Source organism: Podarcis melisellensis (genome assembly GCF_964234715.1).
Source record: "Podarcis melisellensis genome assembly, chromosome: 16".
Lineage (NCBI taxonomy): Eukaryota > Metazoa > Chordata > Lepidosauria > Squamata > Lacertidae > Podarcis > Podarcis melisellensis.
The window spans coordinates 4,547,003-4,572,496 of NC_138533.1; the positions used below are offsets into that span (position 1 = coordinate 4,547,003).

Sequence of the window (25,494 nt, forward strand, 5' to 3'; positions counted from 1 at the left end):
AAAGGAGTAGCTGTTGGGCCCATTAGAAAAATGTAAAATGATCAGACTTTAAAGGGGGGGGGGTGGAGAGGGAACACTGCGCTTCCTTCACAGACACACACAAAGCCCACACAGTGTATGACACCCCACAGCGGACTTTGAGACCTCTCATAGATAGCAGCTTTATGTCACAGAATCAGAGTTGGAAGGGAACCCTGAGGATCATCTAGTCCAACCCCTTAAAATAATAAATCCCACCATTCCTCCTGAAGGAACCCAGGAGGCAAATGCATTCGTAATGGCAAACCACTGCGAGGGTTTTTGTTTTTACAATCAAGCAGTGTATAAATGTCCTGAAATAAAGTAAACAACCAAATAAATTTAACACACCAGCGTGGTTACAAAGAAAAAAAGCTTTTTATCTTGAACTGGTGTAATAAAGGACAGGAAAATGCAAACCCACACACTTGATTAGGTATAGCATAATGTGTTCTTGTATAATGATATGGAGGTTTTATGTATATCAGGAAAGCAATATGTACTATCAAGTTTCCATTATTAAACAAGTTTTTATCACTTCCATTTCTTCCCTTGGATTAATGCTGTTGCATGTGAAAGAATGAATGAATGAGTAAGAAAATGTGTGTTAAAGAATGCTCACCAGGAATCTACAATTCTATGATTCTCTGACTGAACAGATTAGAGATCTATATCCCTCCCTGCTGAGCTGATTGGCTGCAGGCCTGCCCATCCTGACATTAAAAAGGCCTCTTCGCAAGGGATCAGAGATGGCAGAAGCCCTTGTCCGATTTCACCTGGTTTCCAAACCCAAGCAGGAAACCTCTGCAGTGATGTCGATATTCCCCCGGTCTCCACTTGTCGCTGTCTGAATCATCCTGAGTCACTCTCACCCAGTTGCCACAGAGACCTCAGAGCAAGGGGGGCGTTCCTTGCACAAAGGTTGCCCAGCTCTGCCAAACACACACACAAACACACAAAACGCCTGCCTGCTGTGTCACCGCAAAGCAGGTTCCTAAACGCTCTCATGTTACACAGCAAGGATTTCCTGGCAGGACACAACTGGCTCCTCCTCCAGCACCCCCTGCAATATTACCTGCCCAGGTGCAAATGCCAGAGAGAGAGAGAGAGAGAGAGAGAGAGAGAGAGAGAGAGAGAGAGAGAGAGAGAGAGAGAAGCTCAAGTTTCTGTTCTTAAGGCTTTTTTAAAAAAGTGAAGAAAAATAGACCGTCCTCATTTGGTAACTCTGCAATACAGTGGTACCTCGGGTTAAGTACTTATTTCGTTTCGGAGGTCCGTTCTTAAGCTGAAACTGTTCTTAACCTGAAGCACCACTTTAGCTAATGGGGCCTCCTGCTGCTGCCGCGCCGCTGGAGCACGATTTCTGTTCTCATCCTGAAGCAAAGTTCTTAACCTGAAGCACTATTTCTGGGTTAGTGGAGTCTGTAACCTGAAGCGTATGTAACCTGAAGCGTATGTAACCTGAGGTACTGCTGTACTTTAAAGTGGGGAGACATCAGGATTGCAGGATCTGTTGCTGCCAAGAAGCAGATTTCAAAACAGTGGCCCAGATGGGCACATGCACAGCTGGCTCTGAGGGGCAGAGCATGCCTTTTGAGCCCAGAGCCTGGCATGCAAAGCCCTTCCGTGGAAGGAAAAACCCACACCTGGTATTCGCTGACAACTGAAGCAGGAGGTTTTCAGCTGCCAACTGCCCAAAGATCTCCTGGTAAACTCTTCATCTGCCTTTTGCTCCAGGTTGAGAGGGACTGAAGAAGCCTTTTCAGTCACGAGGGCCGCATTTCCTTCTTGGCAAGCTTCGGGAGGCCGCGTGCCAGCGGTGGGCGGGGGCCAGAGGAGAAAGGAGGCAGGGCGACAGAGGCAGCTCTTACCTCTGCACAGTAGGCCTACACCCCAGCTGTGCAAAAAGTTAAGAGGCTTTCATACTTCCCCTGCATGCAGACGCACCTCTCCACCCAAATATCGTAGTTCAAGGACATGTTCCAGCTAAGTGAAGGCACTCAAGGGGGCCCCACAGCACTGCCAGCGAGAAGAGTGGGGACACAGGGAGAGGTCCAAGGGCAGGAGAGAGGGGAATGACGCACCCAGAGGTCTGGCCACCGAAATAAATCACGGCAGGCCTACTGCTTTCTGGCTAAGGGTTTCACTAGCTCGGTGGAAAGTTGTCAGAGGAGGAGAAGGGTGCATTCGTAAGGGCAAGACACACACATATATACGTAACAGAAGAGCAGGTACCTTGCTTCATAAACCGAAGCAAGGAATATGAAGATCCCTTGCCACAATGGTAGATTATTAGGAAAAAGGAATCACAGGAAGCCTCCAGATCCACCAGGCCCAGCTCAAGCGAGAGGCAGACTCTTGCCAAAGTAGTCAGTGCTAATGGAGTTAGCAATTTGCGTGCTAAAGTGTGCATTTTAAGAGGTGACGAGACTAAGGGGTAATATTAAGAGGCGCTCAGACCAGCCAAAGCATAAGAACATAAGATGAGGCGGCTGGATCAGGCCAATGTCCCAATTGTGGGTTGTAATCCACTGGGAGCAGTCAAGTACAACATTACCTGTTTTGCTAGAGTGGCCATGCTAGAGTTGGTCCAGCCAGTCGAAACTTCCTGTTCCTCCTGGTCTGGAGCATCCTTCCTTGCGTGTGACTAGTAGGTGGGCGTGACCTTTCAGACCTGGTAAAAGGCCAAGTCACGCAGCCACCTCCCTCTCTTTGATCTTCTTTTTCGTCCTGCGAATGTCCTACTTCACCTGGACTGAACTGCTGGCTGCCAGCAGTCCCCCAGGTTATCTCCCATATGGGGTAAACCTGTTTGTACATGTTTGTAACTTTAAGCCTAAAGCTTTGCTTCAGGGATCACACTGTACTTCTGCCTGATCACGAGTAAAACTACTTTCTTGTTACTTATAAATAAGACTGCTGTGTCTTTATTCTTTTAGGTAAACGTAAAGGAACCCCTGACAAGTCCAGTCGCGAATGACTCTGGGGAGCTCTTCTCGCTTTACAGGCCGAGGGAGCCAGCGTTTGTCCGCTTCCATAGACAGTTTCTCCGGGTCATGTGGCCAGCATGACTAAGCCGCTTCTGGCAAAACCAGAGCAGCACACGGAAACACCGTTTACCTTCCTGCTGGAACGGTACCTATTTATCTACTTGTGTTGCGTGCTTTCGAACTGCTAGGTTGGCAGGAGCTGGGACCGAGCAACAGGAGCTCACCCCATTGCGGGGATTCGAACTGCCGACATTTCGACCAGCAAGCCCAAGTGGCACAGTGCTTTAACCCACAGCGCCACCCGCGTCCCATTTTATCCTTTTAGGAGGGATCAAAGGGGTCTTACCAGGAATAATAGAACATATCTCAATCTGGGCAAGCCAGACTGAATTGTTTGTTGTCTTAAGAGACTCACACAAGTTTGCAACCAGCTTTCTGCTGCGTAAGAAGGGGAACGCACTCTGCTATATAAAGAAACTTGCCAGTGTGAATTAGGACGGATATTAATAATCAATATATCCTCTCCTGCCACCCTCAACATTCCCACACCATCTAGCACAGCATCCTGTTCCCACAGTGACCAAACAGATGCCTCAACAGACAACTCAGAAGCAGGATCCAATCGCAAGAGCCCTCTCCTCTCCTTCAGCCTCCAGTCACTGGTATGGAGAAGCACTGCTTCCTCCGACTGGAGGCAGAGCACAGCCATCACGGCTGGTAGCCATCAATAGCCCTCTCCTCCTCCACAAATTTGTCTCATGCTCTTTTAAAGCCATCTAGGTTGGTGGCCATCACTCCCTCCTGTGGCAGGGAGTTCCACCGTTTAACTCTGTGCTGCGTGAAGAAGTCCTTTAATTTAAGTATCCTGACTCTTCCAGCATTCAGGGTGTCACTGAGTTCTAGTGTCATGGGAGAGGTAAAATATTTCTCTCTCACACTTTTTTTTCCTGGAGGAGACTGCGGCCAAGATGGCGGAAGTGAAGCAGCAGCAGAAGAAGCGTACTTTCTGGAAGTTCACTTATCGGGGTGTTGACCTGGACCAGCTCCTCAACATGTCCTACAAGCAGCTGGTGCAGCTGTACAGTGCCCGCCACTGCCGGCGGCTCAACCGCGGCCTGCGCCGCAAGCAGCACTCCCTCCTCAAGCGGCTGCGCAAGGCCAAGAAAGAGGCCCTGCCCATGGAGAAGCCTGAGGTGGTCAAAACCCACCTGCGAGACATGATTATCCTTCCGGAAACGGTGGGCAGCATGGTAGGCGTGTAAAATGGGAAGACCTTCGACCAGGTGAAAATCAAGCCTGAAGTGATTGGCCACAATTTGGGAGAGTTCTCCATCACTTACAAGCCCGTTAAGCACGGCCGACCTGGAATCGGGGCCACCCACTCCTCTCGGTTCATTCCTCTGAAGTAAGGGGATTTGGGAAGGCTTGTGTCTTGCGTGTAAATAAAAGGGTTTCCCAACAAAACAAAACAAAACACAAAACAAATTTCTCTCTCTCTCTCCATGCTATGCATAGTTTTATAAACTTCTATCATGTTGCCCCTTACTCGCCTTTTCTCTAAACTCAAAGGTCCCCAAACTGCAACCTCCCTTTATAGGGGAGTTGCTCCCTCTTCCAATTCTACAACATCCCTTTTGAGGTGAGGCAACCAGAACTGCAATTTTAAGAAGGGCTCAGCCTCAGCCAAAGCATTTCCCACATTTTCCTCGGAGCATCTCTTGCGGCACTTCGGGCCCAGAAGACTCTCCGCACGTCGCCAGGAGAAATCCAGCCCTGCGTGAATTAATAAGCATTCCGGGCTCCGGTTTCCAGTTGGCGAGTGGCTGGGATCATCCTGGGCAACCGGCGGCCTCCGAGCTCCCGGCTTTCTATCAGCCCATTGTTCCCCTGCGAACAATGAAGCAGCAGGGAGTGGGAAGGGCTCTGTGAGCCGCCTTTGGAGCCATCTGGAAGACAAGCCTGGGAATCGAGAGCGTAATAGGGTGGTCAATTGTTCTGGCTTGGCCGGGACGGTCTGGGGAAGATCGCCTTTGCGCCCCAAGTCAGCATGCAGCACCTGACAGAGTGCCGGCTTCCGAATGCGAAGCCAACTGGCTGTGCATCTCGTGTACTAGCCTACCTCGCAAGGTTGTTGTGTGGGCAGGATCAGATATGCCTCTCCCATGCATGCAACTGCGATTTCATGGGTGGAAATGTGATTTTAAAAAATGAGAGAAGAGCCTATGCATTCGAGAAGAGGGGAGGAAAGAAACCCGGTTTCTCCACATGCATAGGCTCCGAAGAATTCCATGCAGCTCAACGCCTGAAAAAGAAATTTCTGGAATTTCTTTTATTCACTGCACACGCTAAAAAACTTGAGGCTGGCTCCTGGTCACTCGGCATTTCAAGCACGTTCCCCATCTTTAAAAGCAGATTAGACAAATTCATGGCGGATAAGGCTATCGAAGGCTGCTGATCACAATGGCTGTGTACTCCCCACTCCAAGATGAGGATTAACAAAAAGTAACTGGGATTCGCAGGTGGGGAGAGTTGTTGCTGCTGCACCTTTGGGGCGTCTGCTTGGCTACTGTGAGAGACGGAGGCTGGATGGGATGGGCCCCCTTTGGCCTGATCCAGCAGCCAGGCCCTTGTGATGTTCTTATGGAACCACGAGGTCCTAAGGAGATACCGCACAGTTTCCTAGTTCTATCACAAAATCCCAGCGAACCCACCCCCTTACTTCCCCCTAGGCTTTATCACGGGACCCCCATCTCTCTCAAATGTCCCACGCCCAAAGAGCACTCGGCAACCGCGTCTGACGCAAGCCCGAGTCTACGGAGAGACAGGGAAAGTTCTGGCGCATTAAGTATTCATTTGCTGCTCCGGCGATACTGAAATTCCACCCCAGAGTTTCTGCTCGGATGATCTCCAACAACGTGCGCCAAGGGGGTAGGAGAGAGAGAGAGAGAAAGGGAGAGTGAAAGTAGACCTCTTGGCTCGCCTCTGGCGGCTGAGTTCACGGACCAATGTTTTGCCAGATCGAGGGCTGGAAAGAGAGAGAGATCGCGGTCTGGCAGAGACAACCACAGCAGCACATCTGGACGCCAGAACAGGCACATCCAGCGGCAACGTAGAGGCCTGATGCATTTCAGCTCCCACTTGTCAATCACATGACGCCAAAATGATGTCACGTATTTGACACCAAATTTGGCCCCTGGAGGCTGATCCTGATAAGGATCTGGTCCGGGGAGCCAAAAAAGGGTTCCCCACCCATGATTTAAAGCTCTCCAACTTTTGTTCCCCTGCCCCACAAGCATGGGAATCCATGTCCACACCCATTGAGATTCAGCAGCTGGTGTAGCATTGTGTATCCGCCCACACCACAATCTCTTTCCTCCACTTTTTAATTCTTTCACCAGTTTTTCTTCTTTAATAAAGGCAGGCGGCAGAAAGGATCTGGGTCGGGCTGGGAGCCCGTTTTATTAATTAAAATAAATGAGGGTGAGGAATGATGGGAGTTGTAGCCCAACAACATCTGAAAGGCACCACATTGGCTGCTCTTGAGAGTCTTGGATCGGCAAGACATGGGTTTATACCCCTGCCTGGCCAGTTAGCTCCCTGGAGGACCTCTTAGGCCTAGCCTACCTCACAGGGTTGTTGTGAGGGTCCACATGAAAGGATGGGGAGAAGACACGTACCCACCCTGAGCTCCCTGGAAGAAGCTTGGAATTAAAAACCACAACATGCAAAACTAGATCATAATTCCATGAATACCCCTGGATACATTTGTTCCCCTCTACTGCAAGGCTGGGGAACCTTCAGGTGTGGTTCGGACCCCCAATTCCCTTCAGCGCCAGCTACCAGCATAGCCAGCCATGAGGGACGATGGGAGTGGCAGTCCAGGAAGACCTGGAAGGCCACAGATGCTCGCCATCCCTGTCTCCATAAAAAACCAAGAGGATTTCTGGTGGGATTTCCCCATGGAACACACAGGGCCTTATGTTCCCTCTATCTCAGTCAAGATCTATCACCAATTTTGGCAAGGATAGCCAAGCAATTTAATACTCTGGGTTTCAAAGTTTCTTTTCTACGCATTTGTTTGTTTCCCAAAAGAGAGAAATCACACCATCAACACCACTGGGTGGAAGAGAGAATTCATGGAGAGAACAAAATACCGGAGCCAAGATGGCTTTATCGACTGTAGAGGCGGAGCTAAAACTAGGCCCCGCCCACTGTCCCATGGCACTGTCAATCAGTGGCCAGCCAGGGGCTAGAAGACTCTCTGGACGGTGAGTGCGGCTGCCCCCTGGGATTGCCATCTTCCCCATCACCCACCCCCAGGTCCTCTTACCCCATTCCTCAGAGCGGGAGGCCTAGAACCTCACCCACATATTCCCAATATGTCATATTAATGACTCCGACTCCTGTAAGCATCTCCTTATCTAGCCCGGCCTTCCCCAGATGTTTCAGGCTCACAGCTCCCATCAACCCAGCCGGCACCACTGGCCTGGAGCAAACAATATGGCTGGGAGCCTGAAACATCTGGAAGGTGTCATGGTGGGGAAGGAACACAAGAAGCTGCCTTAGACGGAGCTATACCCACAGTCCTGCCGGCATGCTGAACGGCAGAAGCTCTCCAGGGTTTTCAAGCAGGGGACGTTCCCAGCCCTACCTGGAGATGCCAGGGACGGAAACTGGGATACTCTGCATGCCAATCAGGTGTTCCACCCCAGGCCCACAGCCCTTTCCCAAGGCTGCCCCAATACGTGTGGATTTTCGATCATAAGACCCTTGAGAAACAGGGTACGTATATAAAAAATGTAAATGCGGGATTGGAGGCAATGGTGGGCGTTCAGGGCAACACACATGTGCCCCCCGGCCTTCCTCTTTACTACTATCGGGGGGACTGGTTGGCAGTGCCCGATTACATCATCCCAAGAGATCAAACGGTCCCTCGATAAGCAGCAGAAATGGAACCGCCCCGTCCCACGTTGGATCCGCGTGAAAGCTGGCAGCGAAATCAGGCAGGACTCCAAAAGGTGGAGGACAAAGCTGAGCCAGGAAAGCAGCCACAACCTGGTTGGCGCATGTCTTATCTTATGCCCAGCTCTCTGGCACAAGAATGGCCTCTGCCTACCAACTTGCCACAGAGCTGGAAGCCCACCCTAGGCAGAATTTCCCTTCTCCTGATACGTTCGTTTTCACAAGGATTAAAAGCTGAATACCCCAGTAACCTATCCCCCTGCCCCGTGAATCCGGGGATGCCCCTCGCCCCACGTTACCTCGTCGTCGTTCTCCACTTTGGGGTTGCTGGCGGTCCTCTTCAGGTTGCTGCTGAGGTGGATGCCGACGGTGGCGTCCGACTTGGACCTCTGGTGAGTCCTTTTGGAGGGGGAGAGCCCCGCCTCGGGGGCCGGGCCGAGGGCCGGCAGCTCCCTCTTCCGGTGGGCCGGCTTGAGCTCGTCGGAGAGGATGAGCTTGCGCAGCTTGGTCCCGCGGGAGTGGCGCTGGGTGGAGATGTGCATGTCCGAGGAGTAGGCGCCCAGCAGGAGGGCGCACTGCAGGGAGAAGTTGATGCTCTGCCGGCAGCGGTGGACGATGTAGGGCTTGATGGCGTCGCCCACGTCCTCGTCCATGTGGATGTACATGTTCAGCAGCTGCGGCAGGTAGAAGTCCACGTCCTCGTTGCGGAAGCAGAAGAGCCGGTTCCCGATGTAGGCCTGCACGCCGGGCTCCTTCGAGTTGTACAGGTACGAGATCGCCATGGAGATGTCGAAGAGTTTCGACTCAAACAGGCGCAGCAGCCACGACTGCTTGGCCGAGTTGTTCTTCTGGCGCCGCCGGGCGCTCTTGACCGAGTTGGGCGCGTGCTGCTGCTCCTCCTCCTGGATCTTGTCCGGAGGGTCGTCCAGGCACTTGATCTCGCAGCACTCGCCGGGGTTGCCGTTCAGCAGGGCCAGGCCGGGCCGGCGAGCCGGGCCTGCGCTGCCGTCCTTCAGCTGGATGGACCCGTCGGGAGAGATGCAATGCATCAGCTTGACCTTCTCCAGTACCTCCTCGCAGGCCTTCTTGGCCACCTCGGGGTCAATGACCGCCAGCTCGCCCACGCCTTCTGTGATGACCCCCAGGGCCGCCACCCCGCCATTTCCTGGGGGCGGCAGCACCGCTGCGGCCAGCGCCTCCTCCTCCTCTTCCTCCTCCCCTGGCGGCGGCACGTCTGCGTCGGAGTCACTCATATCCAAGGCGGGTCTGTGCTCTTTCAAAGCTGGAAAGCAAACCGGGAGAGGGAATTAGAAGAGAACGTGCGCTCATCAGGCAGCCTGGGAGCACAGAGTGCTGGCCTTACGCAGCAACGCAGGTGTTCTCTCGAGGAACTTGCGTCCTTCCCCAAAAGGCAAACTAAGACTCTAGTCCTCATGGTTGCAAATAACAGTCTGGTTTAATAGGTACATCTGGCTCAGTATTGACTACACTGACTGGCAGGGAACATTTCCAGCCTTGCCTGCAAACGCTGCAAGGGATTGAACCCGGGACCTTGTGCACACAAAGCAGATTATCGCTGAGCTGTGGCCCTGCTAAATACAGCCTGTATTTCAAACAAACGGACGATCCCGTTTCACATTCCACCACCAGGACTATGGTTATTCATAGAAAGAGGATTCTTATACAGCAAATACAGGCTGAGAAAAGGCCACAAGATTGCTAGTGCATAGACCTATGCCAGTCATCTGTAGCCTTAAAGAAAATGGGGATGAGTGCCAATGTTCCTCCTCCTTGGTCACCAGAAACAATTTCTGACTCACCACAGGTGACCAGCGTTTTGACAAGGGTGCTTTCCCACTTGACGAGAGAGACTGTGGCCCAATGTACAGAGTGCGACTAGGATTCAAATCCCACTTTTGCCACCCATTCTTAACGTAGAAACAAACCCTGCTCCCATGCAGTATCAACGCTATTGATACTATTCATTTGCTGAGTTTTCACTGCAGCTCCCTCCTTTGGCCAGAGGTGGTCACCTTGGGCTAAACCTGGCCCAAGATCCCTGGGGTCACCAGCTCAAGGCCTGCTTGTGACCTCCAGTCCTGATGCCCCGGCAGAAGACAGCAGAAGCTTCTTAAAAAATTAACTGCAGAGCATAAAGAGGCTCCCCTCCTTTTTTTTTACCGCTGGCCACATACATGCACTTAAAGCTTCTCTAACCTCTGGGAAACGGCTGGAGACTCCTGGAGTGTGGAAGGCAGGGAGAGAGTGGGAATACTTCTCTCACGATGTGGGCAGAGGCTGCGGGCTGCTACACAACAAACAGTGGTACCTCTGGTTATGAATGCTTCAGGTTACGAGCTCCACCAACCTGGAAGTAGCTGCTCCTGGTTGCGAACTTTGCCCCAGGATGCGAACAAAAATTGCACACCAGAGGCGCATGCGTGCGCAACGGGAGGCCCCATTAGCGAAAGCGCGCCCCAGGGTAAGAACCGTTTCAGCTTGGGAATGAACCTCCGGAACAAATTAAGTTCGTAACCAGAGGTACCACTGTATTGTTCCTTCTTTCCATCCTGCCACCATCAGAAGCACATTTGGTGGGAGAAGGCAGGCCTTTTTGGTGGTGGCTCCCTGACTTTGAAACTCCTTCCCTAGAGAAGCCAGACAGACACCCTCTTTGCTGTCGTTCAGCCAACAGGTGAATACTGTTTTATTCCAACAGGTCTTCGGGAACTGACTGGATTTTAAATAGTGCTGTGATGAATTTACTATCTATATTTTAACACATCTATTTTGATGCTGTGTTAATTCTATTATGCTTTAATTTATTTTTACTATTATTTTTTATATGTTTCCAGTGTCCTGTATTTTATCTGTGTTCTTTTAATTTGTGTAAGCCACCTGAAGTCTCAGCATGGGGAAATGGTGGGATGTAAAAAAATGAACGCAGTAATATTGGTCCCAGAGCAGCCTTACGAAAGCAGCTGCGCCATTTTGGAATCTGGTGATTCAACTTGTGGCCGTCCCAGAACTAAGAATGTCGCCTGTGCAGCAAGAAGGCGCTGTTTAAATACTAAAATCTCCCCCACCGCTCCGTAGATCCAGCACAGGTCCACGGCACAGGTCATACCAGACCGAGAAGTCGTTAACAGGATTAGTTTAATGGTACTGGAACAGGAACAATATTTAGGCTGACAGGCAGCAGTCTATGGTCGCTGCAAGTGTCTAACGGATCTGTAGTCTGGTGGGAGCTGTGTGCCCTTTACTGACTGGGCCCAGCTGAAACGCCAGCCCCATAGGCAAGAGCCTCTGGTGGCGGCATAGTGGTTAGTGTCAGACCAGGACTTGGGAGAGAGCAAGGTTCAAATCCCCCCACTCTGCTTCATGAAGCTCACTGGGTGTGTCTTTGGGGGCAAGTTGCTACCTCCTTCAGCCTAACCTGCCTCATAGGGTTGTGGCAGGGATTACTGAGATGGGCAAGGGAGAACCATATAACCACTTTGAGCTCCTTGGATTAAAAAAAAAAAGGTGAGATATGAATGCAATTAATAAATGAATAATATAATTAATAATAATTTGATTTATTGCCCACCCTTCAAGCTAAGGTCCCAGGGCAGGTTGCAACACTTTGAAACGCAGCATTTAAAAAGTTCTAAACAAATTACAGCAACAGGTTAGGTCAGGGGTCAGCAAACTTTTTCAGCAGGGGGCCGGTCCACTGTCCCTCAGACCTTGGGGAGGGAGCGGACTAAATTTTTTTTTTGGGGGGGGGAGAATGCACGGATTCCTATGCCCCACAAATAACCCAGAGATGCATTTTAAATAAAAGGACACATTCTACTCATGGAAAAACATGCTGATTCCTGGACTGTCCGTGGGCCGGATTTAGAAGGCGATTGGGACGGCTCTGGCCCCCGGGCCTTAGTTTGCCTACCCATGGATTAGGTCCTAGAACATATGTGCACCCCAAGACCAGAACAAAGAGAGGCATCTTCGGCATAGGATAGAAACTGTGTTGTGCCAGTGTCCGGACACTCCTCTGCCCCCCCCCCCATAGCAGCACTAACAAATTTGGAGCTGGCGGGGGAGATTAAGGGAGGCGGGGGGTGGGAGAGCAGAAGACCATTAAGGGATTTAGCTGGAGTCCATCGGAGGTTTATTAAACAAGGGGCAAATAGAGAGAGTTGCAGGGCCCCATTCGGCCCCCACCCCTGCCATCTGTGAACAAACCCCGAGGAAGCCATTTGAGGGAAGCAGAATTTAAATATCTCCCCCTCATTTCTGCTATTTATTCATCATGCTGTGTAGTTAATGATAAGCCTTCATGACTTAACTAATATTTTAAATAACAACAACACAATGTCACACTTAGGCAGCGAAGTAAAAGAGGCTGAAATTTAGGCACAGGAGTCTTGGCAGGAGGAGTCATTTTGCAAGAAGGAAGACTTCTGAGAGGAGCAATTAAAAGTCCGTGTTCCGGGAAGTAAATTAACTGAGATGTAGACGCAGGGGAGGGGGCAGCTCCCCATGGATGCAAAGCCCGGAGGAGAGGAAAGGCAAGGGACGCGGAAGTGGGCTGCACGGAAAGGAACTGGCAAGCAAAGAGAACTTGGGCAACATGTGGAGAAGTGTCAAGAGCACCAAAGGACAGGTGCAGGTGTAGGGGCAGGTGAATCGAACGCAGGTGAAGGAAGTGGGAAGATCTAGGCAGGATGGCAGTAAGCCCAGAGGAGAGGATGGAGAGGCCCCACCTGACAGCCACAAATCTATCAGGCAAATGAATGGATCCGTGGCAGGCAGAAGTCAACAGCTGGCTACTGCCTGAAGCCAGAACCTGCAAGTCCCTGGGATGCAGAAAGCTCCCAGCACCAACTCAGACCCTAGAGTCCAACTAAGCTCAGTGCTGCCGACACTCAGTGGCAGAGTCTCTCCGGGGGTTTAAAGAGGGAGTCTTTCCGAGGTGCCACTAGACTTTGAACCCGGGGCCTTCTGCATTCGGTGCAGGTGCTCACTGCTGTCCTTCGCCAAAAGATAATTCGATGACAGAAAGTGAGGAGGAATTAAAGAACCTTTTAATGAGGGTGAAAGATGAGAGCGCAAAATATGGTCTGAAGCTCAACATCAAAAAAACGAAGATCATGGCCACTGGTCCCATCACCTCCTGGCAAATAGAAGGGGAAGAAATGGAGGCAGTGAGAGATTTTACTTTCTTGGGCTCCATGATCACTGCAGATGGTGACAGCAGGCATGAAATTAAAAGACGCCTGCTTCTTGGGAGAAAAGCAATGACAAACCTAGACAGCATCTTAAAATGTAGAGACATCACCTCGCCAACAAAGGTCCATATAGTAAAAGATATGGTTTTCCGAGTAGCGATGTATGCAAGTGAAAGCTGGACCATAAAGAAGGCTGATCGCCGAAGAATTGATGCTTTTGGATTATGGGGCTGGAGGAAACTCTTGAGAGTCCCACGGACTGCAAGAAGATCAAACCTCTCCATTCTGAAGGAAATCAGCCCTGAGTGCTCACTGGAAGGACAGATCCTGAAGCTGAGGCCCCAAGACTTTGGCCACCTCATGAGAAGAGAAGACTCCCTGGAAAAGACCCTGATGTTGGGAAAGATGGAGGGCGCAAGGAGAAGGGGACGACCGAGGACGAGATGGTTGGACAGTGTTCTCGAAGCTACCAGCATGAGTTTGACCAAACTGCGGGAGGCAGTGGAAGACAGGAGTGCCTGGTGTGCTCTGGTCCAGGGGGTCACGAAGAGTCGGACACGACTAAACAACAAATAGTCCTCATGGTTGCGAATAAAGGGCCGATTTAACAGGAAACCACAGAAAGATGCCTTTCACAGTGTCAGCCCCTTGGTCGCACTGGCTGAGTATTGTCTACACGGACTGGCAGTGGTTCTCTAGGGCTTCAGGTAAGGAGCCTGTCCTGGAGATGGCGGGGGCTGAACTTTTGCACGCTGAGCAGATGCTCTGGCCCCGAGCGTCATCCCTTCCCTTGTGATCTTCAAATGTTAAGAGTCACTGCAGCAGAGCTATGCTTCCTCACGCACCCAGAGATTAACACACACACACACACACACAGAGAGCGCAGAAGAATTAATCCCCTTCTTTCCAAAAAGGGAAGCTTTCACTTAGAGGAGTTTCCTGCCAATAACACTCCCAAATTCAAAGCGCCACACAAGAGAGGATTTGCAGCCTGCGAAGAACACGCTAGCAGGTCACAGGGTCCGAAATTAAATGACTCCCTACTAATTAAAGGATGGAATGAATACCCAGTTTTATCTGCTTAGCGTGTGATGTAACCACAGGAAGGTGGGGCCATGCGCACGGCCGGCTTCTCTCATCAAAAGCCCCAGAGGAATTTTGCCTTCTATGATGTTTTGTCCCGCTCCCCCTCTCCCACACCAATGCTTAAAATAAATGTGGAAGAGCGACTGCTTTCAGTGGACTCAGGTTAGAATCATAGAATCATAGAGTTGGAAGAGACCACGAGGGCCATCGAGTCCAACCCCCTGCCAAGCAGGAAACACCATCAGAGCACTCCTGACATATGGTTGTCAAGCCTCTGCTTAAAGACCTCCAAAGAAGGAGACTCCACACACTCCTTGGCAGCAAATTCCACTGTCGAACAGCTCTTACTGTCAGGAGGTTCTTCCTAATGTTTAGGTGGAATCTTCTTTCTTGTAGTTTGGACCCATTGCTCCGTGTCCGCTTCTCTGGAGCAGCAGAAAACAACCTTTCTCCCAGGTTAATCCAGGGACTAGCAACAGGGGATTTGTAGTCCAGGATCCACGACTGCAGCAGCTTTCCAAAGTAAACAAGCCCAAAGAGAATCAGAGAACCCTTCCCACAGCAACTTCCACCATAGAACCCTGCAGAGCAGCCTTACCCAGCCCCCCTGCTATATAATATTTATATATCCGTTTCCTCAAGGGCTCTCTTGCAAATCTTTACAACAGCCCTACAAGGCTGGCCAGCATCATCCCCACGTTTTGGGGGGATTTGGCGAGGAAGAGAAGCAGTTTGCCCATGGTCACTCCCCAAATTCGCAGCTCCTGTTTGGTAGGAAGCAGGAGAGAACCGGGGAGGGGAATTCCAGCAGAGAGCTCAGCCTGAGGCCAAGAGCCAATTAGCTCTCCACTGCCAGAGGATGAGGCAGCTCAAGATCTCTCAGGGGATTCCCACACAGGCCCTCCTGTCACATTTAACCACATTTTTCTTCACCTTGCTCATCTGAGTACCCAAAGCAGATTGTGCTTTAAATATATACAGTGGACGCTCGGGTTGCGAACGTGATCCGTACGGGATACATGTTCGCAACCAGCGTCTGTGCACGCATGGGTTGCGATTTAGCGCTTCTGCGCAACCACAGAAACCCAGAAGTAACCCGTTCCGGTACTTCCGGGTTTCGGCGGTTCATAACCTGAAAAAAACACAACCTGAAGCGGCTGTAACCCGAGGTATGACTGTACAGTGGTACCTCGGGTTAAGTACTTAATTTGTTCCGGAGGTCTTTTCTTAACCTGAAACTGTTCTTAACCTGAAGCACCACTAAAGGGGCCTTCTGCTGCTGCGCCGCCGCTGGAGCACGGTTTCTGTTCTCATCCTGAAGCAAAGTTCTTAACCCAAGGTACTATTTCTGGGTTAGCGGAGTCTGTAACCTGAAGCGTATGTAACCCGAGGTACCATTGTATATATATGAAGGGGGGGGTGACAGCATAGTCAATGGGCTGTACCCAACTAAATTTTACTCCAAGTAAACCCACTGAAATTAATCACCCTAGCTTAGTCACACACACCTTCATTTTGACGGGTCTTTGCATCGGAGGCAACCTAATGCAAAACACGAAGTTAAGGATGTGAAACCACCCAAAAGGAGATAGGAACATCAGACGAGCCTGCTTTCTGGATGAGGCCAAAGGGGGCCCATCTAGCCCAGCATCCTGTTCTCACAGTGGCCAACCGGATGCCGCAACAGGAAGCCCACAAGCGAGACCGGAGCGCTCCTGTATTCTCCAATCGCCGTTCCACAATATCTGGTATTCAGAGGTAGATTATCCCTGGGCATGGAGGTTCTGCTGTCACAACAGACCTCCGCAAGGATAGCCCTGCTGGATCAGACCAAGGGCCCATCCCAGCGGTGGCCTGTGGGAAACTCACAAGCAGGACCCGGGTGCAAGGACCCTTTCTCCTCCCGTGGCTTCCAGCAACTGGTATTCAGAAGCGTTACTGGATCCGACCGTGGAGGCCGCGCACAGCCATTGTGACTCGTGGCCTTCTTCTGCATCACATATTCATCCAAAGCTCTTTTACAGCCATCCAGGAGAGCCAAACTTAAAAATAAATATTATTATAGTGCTTTAAAGAGCTGTCCTAGGCAATGGCTGCACCCCGTGGCAGAGGATTAGCGATCTCTCCAAGTTAATTACGCCTTGCATGAAAGCTGGAAGCTGGGATTGTGGAACCAGCCCAGATAGCGCCAGGATAAGCTCCAGACATCTGGTGGCTATTAAACAGTGTTACTTTCCTCCCCAAGGCCCAGTGTTTTGCAGAATTTGCTGCCCACCCACCTCCCAAGGATGGAACACGTGGCTCTCGTTGAAGCTTCGCCCAGCTTACGAGATCTACGTTAAGCAGGGCAACCTCCCCTCAGCTCCCATCCCTTCTCCCGACTCCATGTCAAGAAATCGCTTCAAAGGTCAAGGAAAGCAGGCCTAGCCTGAAGTCAACAACAGGACAAGCAGGGACTTTGGGGTGGGAGGGCATGTGAAGAACAGGATTACACCTGTCTATGAAGCCAGCACCAATCCAGACCTAAATTAAACAGGGCAGCCGGGAAAACCCCCACCATCTTTCAAGCATGGACTCTTCTTGGCGTAGAGGAAAGACTCGCTGGACGGGAATTAGGCTTTTTCCACAGAGGCCGAGCCAGGGAAGGCTAAAAAATAAATAAATCAAAAGTCTCCTGTCCGGTCAGCCCAAAGCACTTTGGACGCGTCAGGAACTTGCGCACTCGGACAGATTCTGGTAGCTGCAGGAAGGGTCTCTCAGCCCTCTGAATCAACCCCAGGCCCCTTGTGCTGATGCTTTGCATAGATATCAAGATTCTAGTCCTCATTGTTCCAAGGCCCTCGCCTGTAATCTCCTCCCCTCCCTTCCCAAGACACCTCCATGCTCCCTCCAGTCTTCAATAAGTCAATAATTTCTTACATCTCTCTCCTTGGCTGCTGTCCCCTCTTCCTTCGGCCAGGAATTCTACAAGGGTGCTGCTGGTGGGGGGGGAGGTGTCACTGCAGAGAAGGCCCTGCTCTTGGAAGCTGCCACCAAGGGCAGAGAGCAGGGTATCCGCAGAGGGCCTTAAAGGACACAAAAGGACATGATTGGAGGTGGTGCGTCTCTGGTGTGACCTCTGGGCTGTTTTGGGGCTTTAATACAGGGGTGGAGAACCTCTGGCGCGTCAGGTGTTGCTGCATTTCAGCTATCATCATCATCATCACTGGCTCTTAGGGCTGATGGGAGCTGAGAGGCCAACTACAGGATGTGGAGAGCCACAGGTCCCCACACCCCTGCTTTAAAAAGCTCAAAGCCCAGACCTTGAACTAGGCCGGGAAAATAATTTGGAAGCCTGTAATCCTGGAGAGGCTAATAGTCACGATGCTACATGCAACCTCCACTTGCAGAGGCAGTCTACCTTTGAAATGCCAGAGGCTGGAGGCACATACCGGGAGAGGGCTTTTGAAATAGGTAGGGCCCCATATGCACTATAATTCCACATTAAACAGCCGCGGCTTCCCCCCAAACACACTGCGAACTGTAGTTTGTTCAGGGTGCTGAAAATTATTAGCAAGAGACCCTTGTTCCCCCTCACAGAGCGGCAATTAATAGAGCGGTTTAACAATCCATCCCTCTCTCTGGGGATTGGAAAATATAGCTGCAGCAAGGAATCCTGGAACCTGTAGTTTCCTGAGGGAACCAGGGCTCTTGCTGTCAGTCACTCCTAGCTCCTCCAAAGAACTAACATTCCCAGGATGCCTTGGGGGCTGCAGCAGGGAAATGGGCTTTTGCAAACCACCTCCAAAGGGGTTTGCGCAAACAGGTTTTAAACCAGGTTTTGCAAACTGAAAAATGATGCAAACGATAAGATAGAAGGGGGGAGGACCCTTCCATGTCTCGCTAATGAGGAGTGGTTAAACTACTCTGTCAACTGTAAAGGGAACTGAGGCTTGCTCCTAACAACTTTAAGCACCCTGAACATACTACAGCTCCCATGATTCTTTGGACAGAACAAAGTGGTATGATAGTGATTGAAATGAATACGGCTGAAAAGGAGGCCCTAGATTTCTACCCAAGAAGGCAGTGATCCCAGGGAATTTTGCAGCATCGACAGGGGGCGGGGAGGAGCAGACAGCTGAACTTGTGCAAGGGCAATTTAGCAGGATGAGTATACTTTTTTTTTTATGTACACACACAAAGAGGCAAGTCTGAACCAAGCCACTGAGTCACACGGAGATGGTGGCAACTGCCAGGGGTTTGCTTCTGAAGCAGCGGCGACAAGAGTCATCGCTCCCAGAGTTCTTAGTATTAATCTTAGTATTAATTTTAAAGCTAGTGACATAGGGCACCCGCTTTACACGCAGAAGGTCCCAGGCATTTGGAGGTAGGACTGAGAGAGGAGAGCTGCTGCCAGACAGTGTAGACAATATGGAGCTAAACAGACCAAGGGTCTGACTTGGTAAAATATGTTATTATTAATAATAATAATACCACTCCTCCCATTACATATCTTTAGCTGCCAGGCAAAAACATTCCTCGTAACTCTTTAGCCAATTAAGCAACATATAGGCCAAAGACTTAAGAGGGATGTTTTTAACTAGCGGACGAAGATATGTAACGAAGGTGGCAGTCAAACCTTTCTGGGGAGAGCATTCCATAAACAGGGAGCCATCGCAGAAAAGGCTCATTTTCATGTGGAGAAGGCACAAATGAAGGCCCTCAAATGACGGTCGCAGGATCTAAGTCAGTTCATATAGGGATAGGCAATCCTTGAGCTCTTGTGGTCCTGGGCTGTTCAAGACTTCTTAAGTCAAAACCAGCACTTTGAATTGGGGCCCAAAGCTAATTGGCAGTCAGTGCAGTTGGACCAGGATCAGTGTAATATGCTCAAACCGTCTTGCCCCATCGAGCCACCTGGCCACTGAAATCGGCACCAGCTGAAGTTTCCGAACCGCCTACAGAGGCAGCCCCATGTATAATGTGTTGCGGTAATCTACCCTAGAGGTTACCAGATGACAGAAATTGGGCTAGCCCTGTCCAGAGAGGGGCGCAGCTGGGCAACCAGCCAAAGCTGATGGAAGGAATTCCATGCCACTGAGGCCACCTGAGCACCCCCAAGCTGCGTACCTGCTCCTTCAGGGGGAGTGTAACCCCTTAACAGAGCCTCAGTCTTATTTGGACTGAGCTTCAATTTGTTGGCTCTCATCCAGCGCATAGTGTATTTTTAATCTTTGTTGGAAGCCGCCCAGAGTGGCTGGGGAAGCCCAGCCAGATGGGCGGGGTACAAATAATAAATTATTATTATTATTATTATTATTATTATTATTATTACTACTACTACTACTACTGAGGCAAGACCACGGCTCAGCTCAACCACTGCCACACCTGCAGATGTCAAGGAGAAGAAGAGCTATGTGGCATCAGCATATTGCTGACAACGTACTCCAAAATTCTGGATGACCCTACTCAGCGGTTTCATGTAGATGTTAAAACAGCATGGGGGATAAAACTGAACCCATAAGAACTCCACATTGAAGGCTCCGCGGCGCCAAAGAGCCCTCCCCAAGCATCACCCTCTGGAAACAACCATCCAAGTCGGAATGTAACCACTGCAACCCACCCCTAACTTGATAGCTTCCTGTGTTCCTCCTTTCGGGGAATATGGTACAGTAATCCAACAATATCTGGAGGGCATCAGGGTGGGGAAGGCTCACATGCACAGAGTCCTCTGGGTGTTTAAAACTGAATGCCTAAACACAAACCACTGCTGCTACAATTTAAAAACAAGAGCAAAGTATTTTGGCAACTTTAAAAGATGAATGGTTTTTGTGTGTGGCATAAACTCTTGCAAAGTACGGCAGGCAATACAAAGTGTTATATTGAGCTATACAGTGGACCCTCGGGTTGCAAACGTGATCCGTGCGGGAGGCATGTTCGCAACCCGCAGCGCTGCATCTGCGCATAGCGCAATTTGGTGCTTCTGCGCATGCGCCGAAACCCGGAAGTAACCCGTTCCGGTACTTCCGGGCTTGGCACAGTGCGCAACCCAAAAACGTGCGACCTGAAGCGTCTGTAACCCGAGGTATGACTGTATGCAGTTTCAGGAGTGGGGGGAGAATTGTAAGCAGCAAGGTCAGAGGCAAATGAAATGCAGAGGACAGATAGTGCTAACTAGGACCTAAGAACGGAAGGGGGCGCTGCTGGAGCCCATCTCATCCTATATCCTTTTCTCACAGCAGCCAGCCAGATGCCTGTGGGAAACCCATAAGCAGGATCCGAGCACAAGAACCCTCTCCGCTCCTGCAGTTTCCAGCAACTGGTATTCAGGAGAATTACTGCCCCAGATCATAGAGGCAAAGCATAGGCATCATGGCTAGCAGCCAACACTAGAAAACTCAGGGTAACCATTCATGCCTCTGAAGGATGCTTGCACCACAAGAAGTTTGTTAGCCCTTTAAGGTGCTGCAAGGCTCTGTCCTTCTAAACACGAGACATAGCTGCACCCTCTGGAAAGGATGACAAAAGTAACTCAAAAGTGAGAAGGAAACAGCATTACCAGCACAGGACAGAACAGGCACCCAGGCAGGGTGTTTCATGGGAACCTCAGGGAAGCCCTTCAGCTCTGCTGGAAGACCAGCTCCATCGTGCCTCCTTTCCCCTCAACACCCACCTGGAAGGAGCCTCAGCCAGCCAGATAGAAAGCAGCGCTCGTTCTGTCGCCTCCGCAGAAAGACCAGCTCCATCAGGAGCCTCCTAGCCCTGAACTATTCCCATTAAATAGAACTGCTATTTAAACATTTTAAGAATCTGTGCCTGAGTTTCCCTCCCTGACCCTCTTTCCTTTTGTGCTATCCCATTTAGATTGCAAGCCTGTGAGCAGAGACTGCCTTGTTTTAACCAGCCATTCTGGAAGCTTTTTCGTGTGTTACCAGTGCTGTAAATAAACAGGCTGCTGAGGGCCCCCCCGTTTCTTACTGGCAAAACAGGCTCACTGAATCATTGGCTGAAAGAGGTAGGGGTGTGTGTCTGCTTCGGATTGGAGCGCCAGATAAAAAGGGAAGGAAACAGCCCAGACTTGAGAGGTAAGAAAGAAGGAAATCGGATGCGGGGAAACCTCTGGCCTTCCAGATGTTGATGCATTAAAACCCCCATTAGCCCCAGCAAGAATGGGCAACGGTCAGAGATCAGAGAATTGTAGAGTTGGAAGATATCCTGAGCATCATCTAGTCCAACTCCCAGCAATGCAGGAATACGCGGTTGTCCCATACAGGGATTGAACTTCCAATCGTGGCATTATCAGCACCATGCTCTAACCAACTGAGCAATGAGGGTAGCGGTAGTGCAGCAACAACTGGAGGGCCAGATGTTCCCCACACTTGCAGTTAATCATGATTCTCTCCTCCTCTTCTTGAAAATCCAAGAATTGGGAAGTACCAGCCCGATATTGAATTCTGGTGCTGGAGGAGACTCTTGAGGGTCCCACGGACTGCAAGAAGATCAAACCTCTCCATTCTGAAGGAAATCAGCCCTGAGTGCTCACTGGAAGGACAGATCCTGAAGCTGAGGCTCCAAGACTTTGGCCACCTCCTGAGAAGAGAAGACTCCCTGGAAAAGACCCTGATGCTGGGAAAGATGGAGGGCACAAGGAGAAGGGGACGACAGAGGAAGAGGTGGTGGGACAGTGTTCTCGAAGCTACCAGCATGAGTTTGACCAAGCTGCGGGAGGCAGTGGAAGACAGGAGGGCCTGGCGTGCTCTGGTCCAGTAAATCACGAAGAGTCAGACATGATAAATGACTAAACAACAACAACAGCCCAATACACCACAAAGGAGGCCCATCATGCATGCCCAGAGAAAGAGGCCTGTCCACCACTCACCTCTCTCGTGCCCATCCAACCGGGCAGCTTGCCCCTGCTGAGACGCTCGCCCACAATGCCAGCCGAGTCAGCCATCTTTGGAGATGGGGACTCAAAGGGATTCTCTGCGATGATCCTTCACAGCTGTAGGGAAGAAAAGCGAGATGTGTTGGGAGGGGAAATGGAGGACGCATCTCGCTCAACCTTTCAGTTTTAACACAGGGGTTTTTGGCCTGCTTTTTAAACACAGCATCTCTCTCAAACACTGAAATACCAGGAAGGTGTTTGCAGAAATCTGGAGGGATGCCACGCATGGCATGTGCAAAGCCTGGCTCAAACCCTGTAACTTGTTCTCACAAGGGAGAAAAGTGGGCAGGGATACAGGGATGTCAAAACAATCATAAACTTGGTGGGTAGGTTTATAAGACAATCTTTAGTTGAAATGCTCAGAAGAGGTGGAAGAGGCAGAGAAACTGCAAAGTAAGAATGTAATTGGAATCGGATGTCTCTGAAGCTTAGAAAAGCCCAGTCAGCACGGAGAGCTGCAAAACCAGCAAGGACTCAGAAACGCTATGAGGACCGCTGGCAAACTTGCTCTGACTCTACTTTCCCCACACCACAGGCAAAGCCGCATCTTCCCGTCCCTACAAGGAAGCAAGTGTATAATTAAAAGAGCTTTTAAAAGAGAAACTTGCTCCTTGGCAACTCAGCGAGGAGGGTGAAAAGGACTCTGAAAAATCCCGGAGGAAGTGGGGTGGGGAAGAGGGAGAAGGTGAGGTATGAAAAGCCCAGCACTCCTTAACATGAAGAACAAAAAATGGCAGTCTTGAGGAGTTGTGGGATACAACTGGTGTGGAAATACGCCTGCAAAAAGTTACTAGCCTCCCAAATATGTTTTGTGTTAGAAGAAGTCGTCTGATTTAAACCCTAGAAGCTGCTGCATGACATTAACGTTACAGATAAATGGGTCAGAGGTAATAGAGGAGCTACGGTGAGGAAGGTGTCTCATATTCAAGGAAAACGGGGGTCAGGGAATGGAGTGGAAAGAGTTGAAGTGAGGGGGTAGCAGAAAGGGGGCCAGTATTTATTTGCAGAAAAGGGGGGTGGACAGGGGCCACTAAATCCCAGGAATCAGTGAGGCAAAGGGAGGGGGACAAGAGAGTGGAGGCTGGGGTGTGGGGAGAGATGCAAAACAAGGGGGTGTAAGGGAAATAATATTTTGGAGGGGGGTGTTGAGAAGCCAAAGGCTCCCAGGAGCCAAGGGGGCAAGAGGGTAGGTGGGAGTGGGGCAGAGGAAATCAAGGCTGGTGGGATCCATTTGAGGAAACTGAGAAGGGGGCGAAAGGGGGCCGAGGAAAGAAACCCCAGGAGCCAATGGGGCAGTTTTGGGGGAGAACAGGGAGAGCTGAAGGGTGGGAGCTCTTACGTGTCAGAAGAGGAGGAGGAGGAACTGGGGCGGGGGCAAGGAGGGCCGGATCCAGAGGCGGTCTGGCAGTGGGGTGGGGGCAGACCCAAGGAGTCAGTGGGGCAGGGGTTGGAAGGGGAGGAAAGAAGGGCCCTTGAGCCCCCCCTGGGGCAAAAGACGGGGGGGCAGTTCCTGGCCGTGTTTGGGGGGGGCGTGAGGGGGAGGGGGCGCGAAATCTCCCCTGGGCCAGGAGAGGGGAGACCCAAGGAGTCAGTGGGGCAGGGGTTGGAAGGGGGGGGGAGAAGGGCCCTTGTGCCCCCCTGGGGCAAAAGACGGGGGGCAGTTCCTGGCCTTGTTTGGGGGGGGCGTGAAGGGGAGGGGGCGCGAAATCTCCCCTGGGCCAGGAGAGGGGAGACCCATGGAGTCAGTGGGGCAGGGGTTGGAAGGGGGGGAGACGGGCCCTTGTGCCCCCCTGGGGCAAAAGACGGGGGGGCAGTTCCTGGCCGTGTTTGGGGGGGCGCGAAATCTCCCCTGGGCCCCTGGGGCAGGAGAGGGGAGACCCATGGAGTCAGTGGGGCAGGGGTTGGAAGGGGGGGAGACGGGCCCTTGAGCCCCCCTGGGGCAAAAGACGGGGGGCAGTTCCTGGCCGTGTTTGGGGGGGGCGAAATCTCCCCTGGGCCCCTGGGGCAGGAGAGGGGAGACCCATGGAGTCAGTGGGGCAGGGGTTGGAAGGGGGGGAGACGGGCCCTTGAGCCCCCCTGGGGCAAAAGACGGGGGGCAGTTCCTGGCCTTGTTTGGGGGGGGCGTGAAGGGGAGGGGGCGCGAAATCTCCCATGGGCCAGGAGAGGGGAGACCCATGGAGTCAGTGGGGCAGGGGTTGGAAGGGGGGGAGACGGGCCCTTGAGCCCCCCTGGGGCAAAAGACGGGGGGCAGTTCCTGGCCTTGTTTGGGGGGGGGGCGTGAAGGGGAGGGGGCGCGAAATCTCCCATGGGCCAGGAGAGGGGAGACCCATGGAGTCAGTGGGGCAGGGGTTGGAAGGGGGGGAGACGGGCCCTTGTGCCCCCCTGGGGCAAAAGACGGGGGGGCAGTTCCTGGCCGTGTTTGGGGGGGGCGAAATCTCCCCTGGGCCCCTGGGGCAGGAGAGGGGAGACCCATGGAGTCAGTGGGGCAGGGGTTGGAAGGGGGGGAGACGGGCCCTTGAGCCCCCCTGGGGCAAAAGACGGGGGGCAGTTCCTGGCCTTGTTTGGGGGGGGGCGTGAAGGGGAGGGGGCGCGAAATCTCCCATGGGCCAGGAGAGGGGAGACCCATGGAGTCAGTGGGGCAGGGGTTGGAAGGGGGGGAAAGAAGGGCCCTTGTGCCCCCCTGGGGCAAAAGACGGGGGGGCAGTTCCTGGCCTTGTTTGGGGGGCGTGAAGGGGAGGGGGCGCGAAATCTCCCATGGGGCAGGAGAGGGGAGGGGGGCCGGGGCCCTGGAGGGAGGGGGCGTTGAGGGGGGAGGGGGCGGAGGACCCCCCAGGGGTGCCCTCGGAGGTGCCTGCCTGCCTGCCTGCCTTCCCGCACTCACCTCACGCCGTGTCCATGGGAGGGAGGCGGCGGCGGGAGAGAGGGAGGCAGGAGCCGGCGCCCCTCCGCGGCCTCTCTCTCTCTCTCTCAGCCTTTCAGTCTCTCCCTCCGGCCGCCTCAGCCTCTTCCAGCCGCCGCCGTCGCCGGGCCCAGCTCCGGGGCTGCCCTGGCCGCCGCCTGAGGGGGCCTCTTTCTTCTCCCTATCCGCCCCGCCGTGAGGTAAAGAAATACATTTAAAAAAAAAAACTCCCGCCCCCACCTCAGATTGACTTTCTCCTCACACGCGAATGGGGAGGGGTTCGTTTTATTTTTTATTCATTTAACCGACCCCCCCCCTCTCGGCGAAGGACCCCAAGTCAGGTCCCGTTGGCGGCAATGGAGAGAAGGGCCGTAGGTGGCTATGCCAGCGCCTGATTGGGAA

The 25,494-nt window shown here is 52.0% G+C and overlaps 1 protein-coding gene and 1 pseudogene across 3 annotated transcripts in view; one reads left to right on the top strand and one right to left on the bottom strand.

The window, feature by feature from the left end:
* Nucleotides 1-25,293, bottom strand: part of PI4KB (phosphatidylinositol 4-kinase beta) — a 49,390-nt gene extending 24,097 nt beyond the window's left edge. Inside the window, exons 1-3 of one of the 2 annotated variants that reach the window (XM_081891419.1) lie at nt 25,075-25,293; nt 22,128-22,250; nt 8,270-9,252 (exon numbers count right to left, since the gene is read on the bottom strand). In XM_081891419.1, coding sequence (XP_081747545.1) covers nt 8,270-9,223 — 954 coding nt within the window. In that variant the 5' untranslated portion in view covers nt 9,224-9,252; nt 22,128-22,250; nt 25,075-25,293. The remainder of the gene's footprint in view (nt 1-8,269; nt 9,253-22,127; nt 22,251-25,074) is intronic. The other variant, XM_081891420.1, reaches the window with a different exon arrangement.
* LOC309358670 (small ribosomal subunit protein uS19 pseudogene) lies at nt 3,953-4,492 on the top strand (annotated as a pseudogene). The gene has a single exon. The product of its transcript is annotated as a small ribosomal subunit protein uS19 pseudogene (transcript).
* Nucleotides 25,294-25,494: the final 201 nt, after the last annotated feature.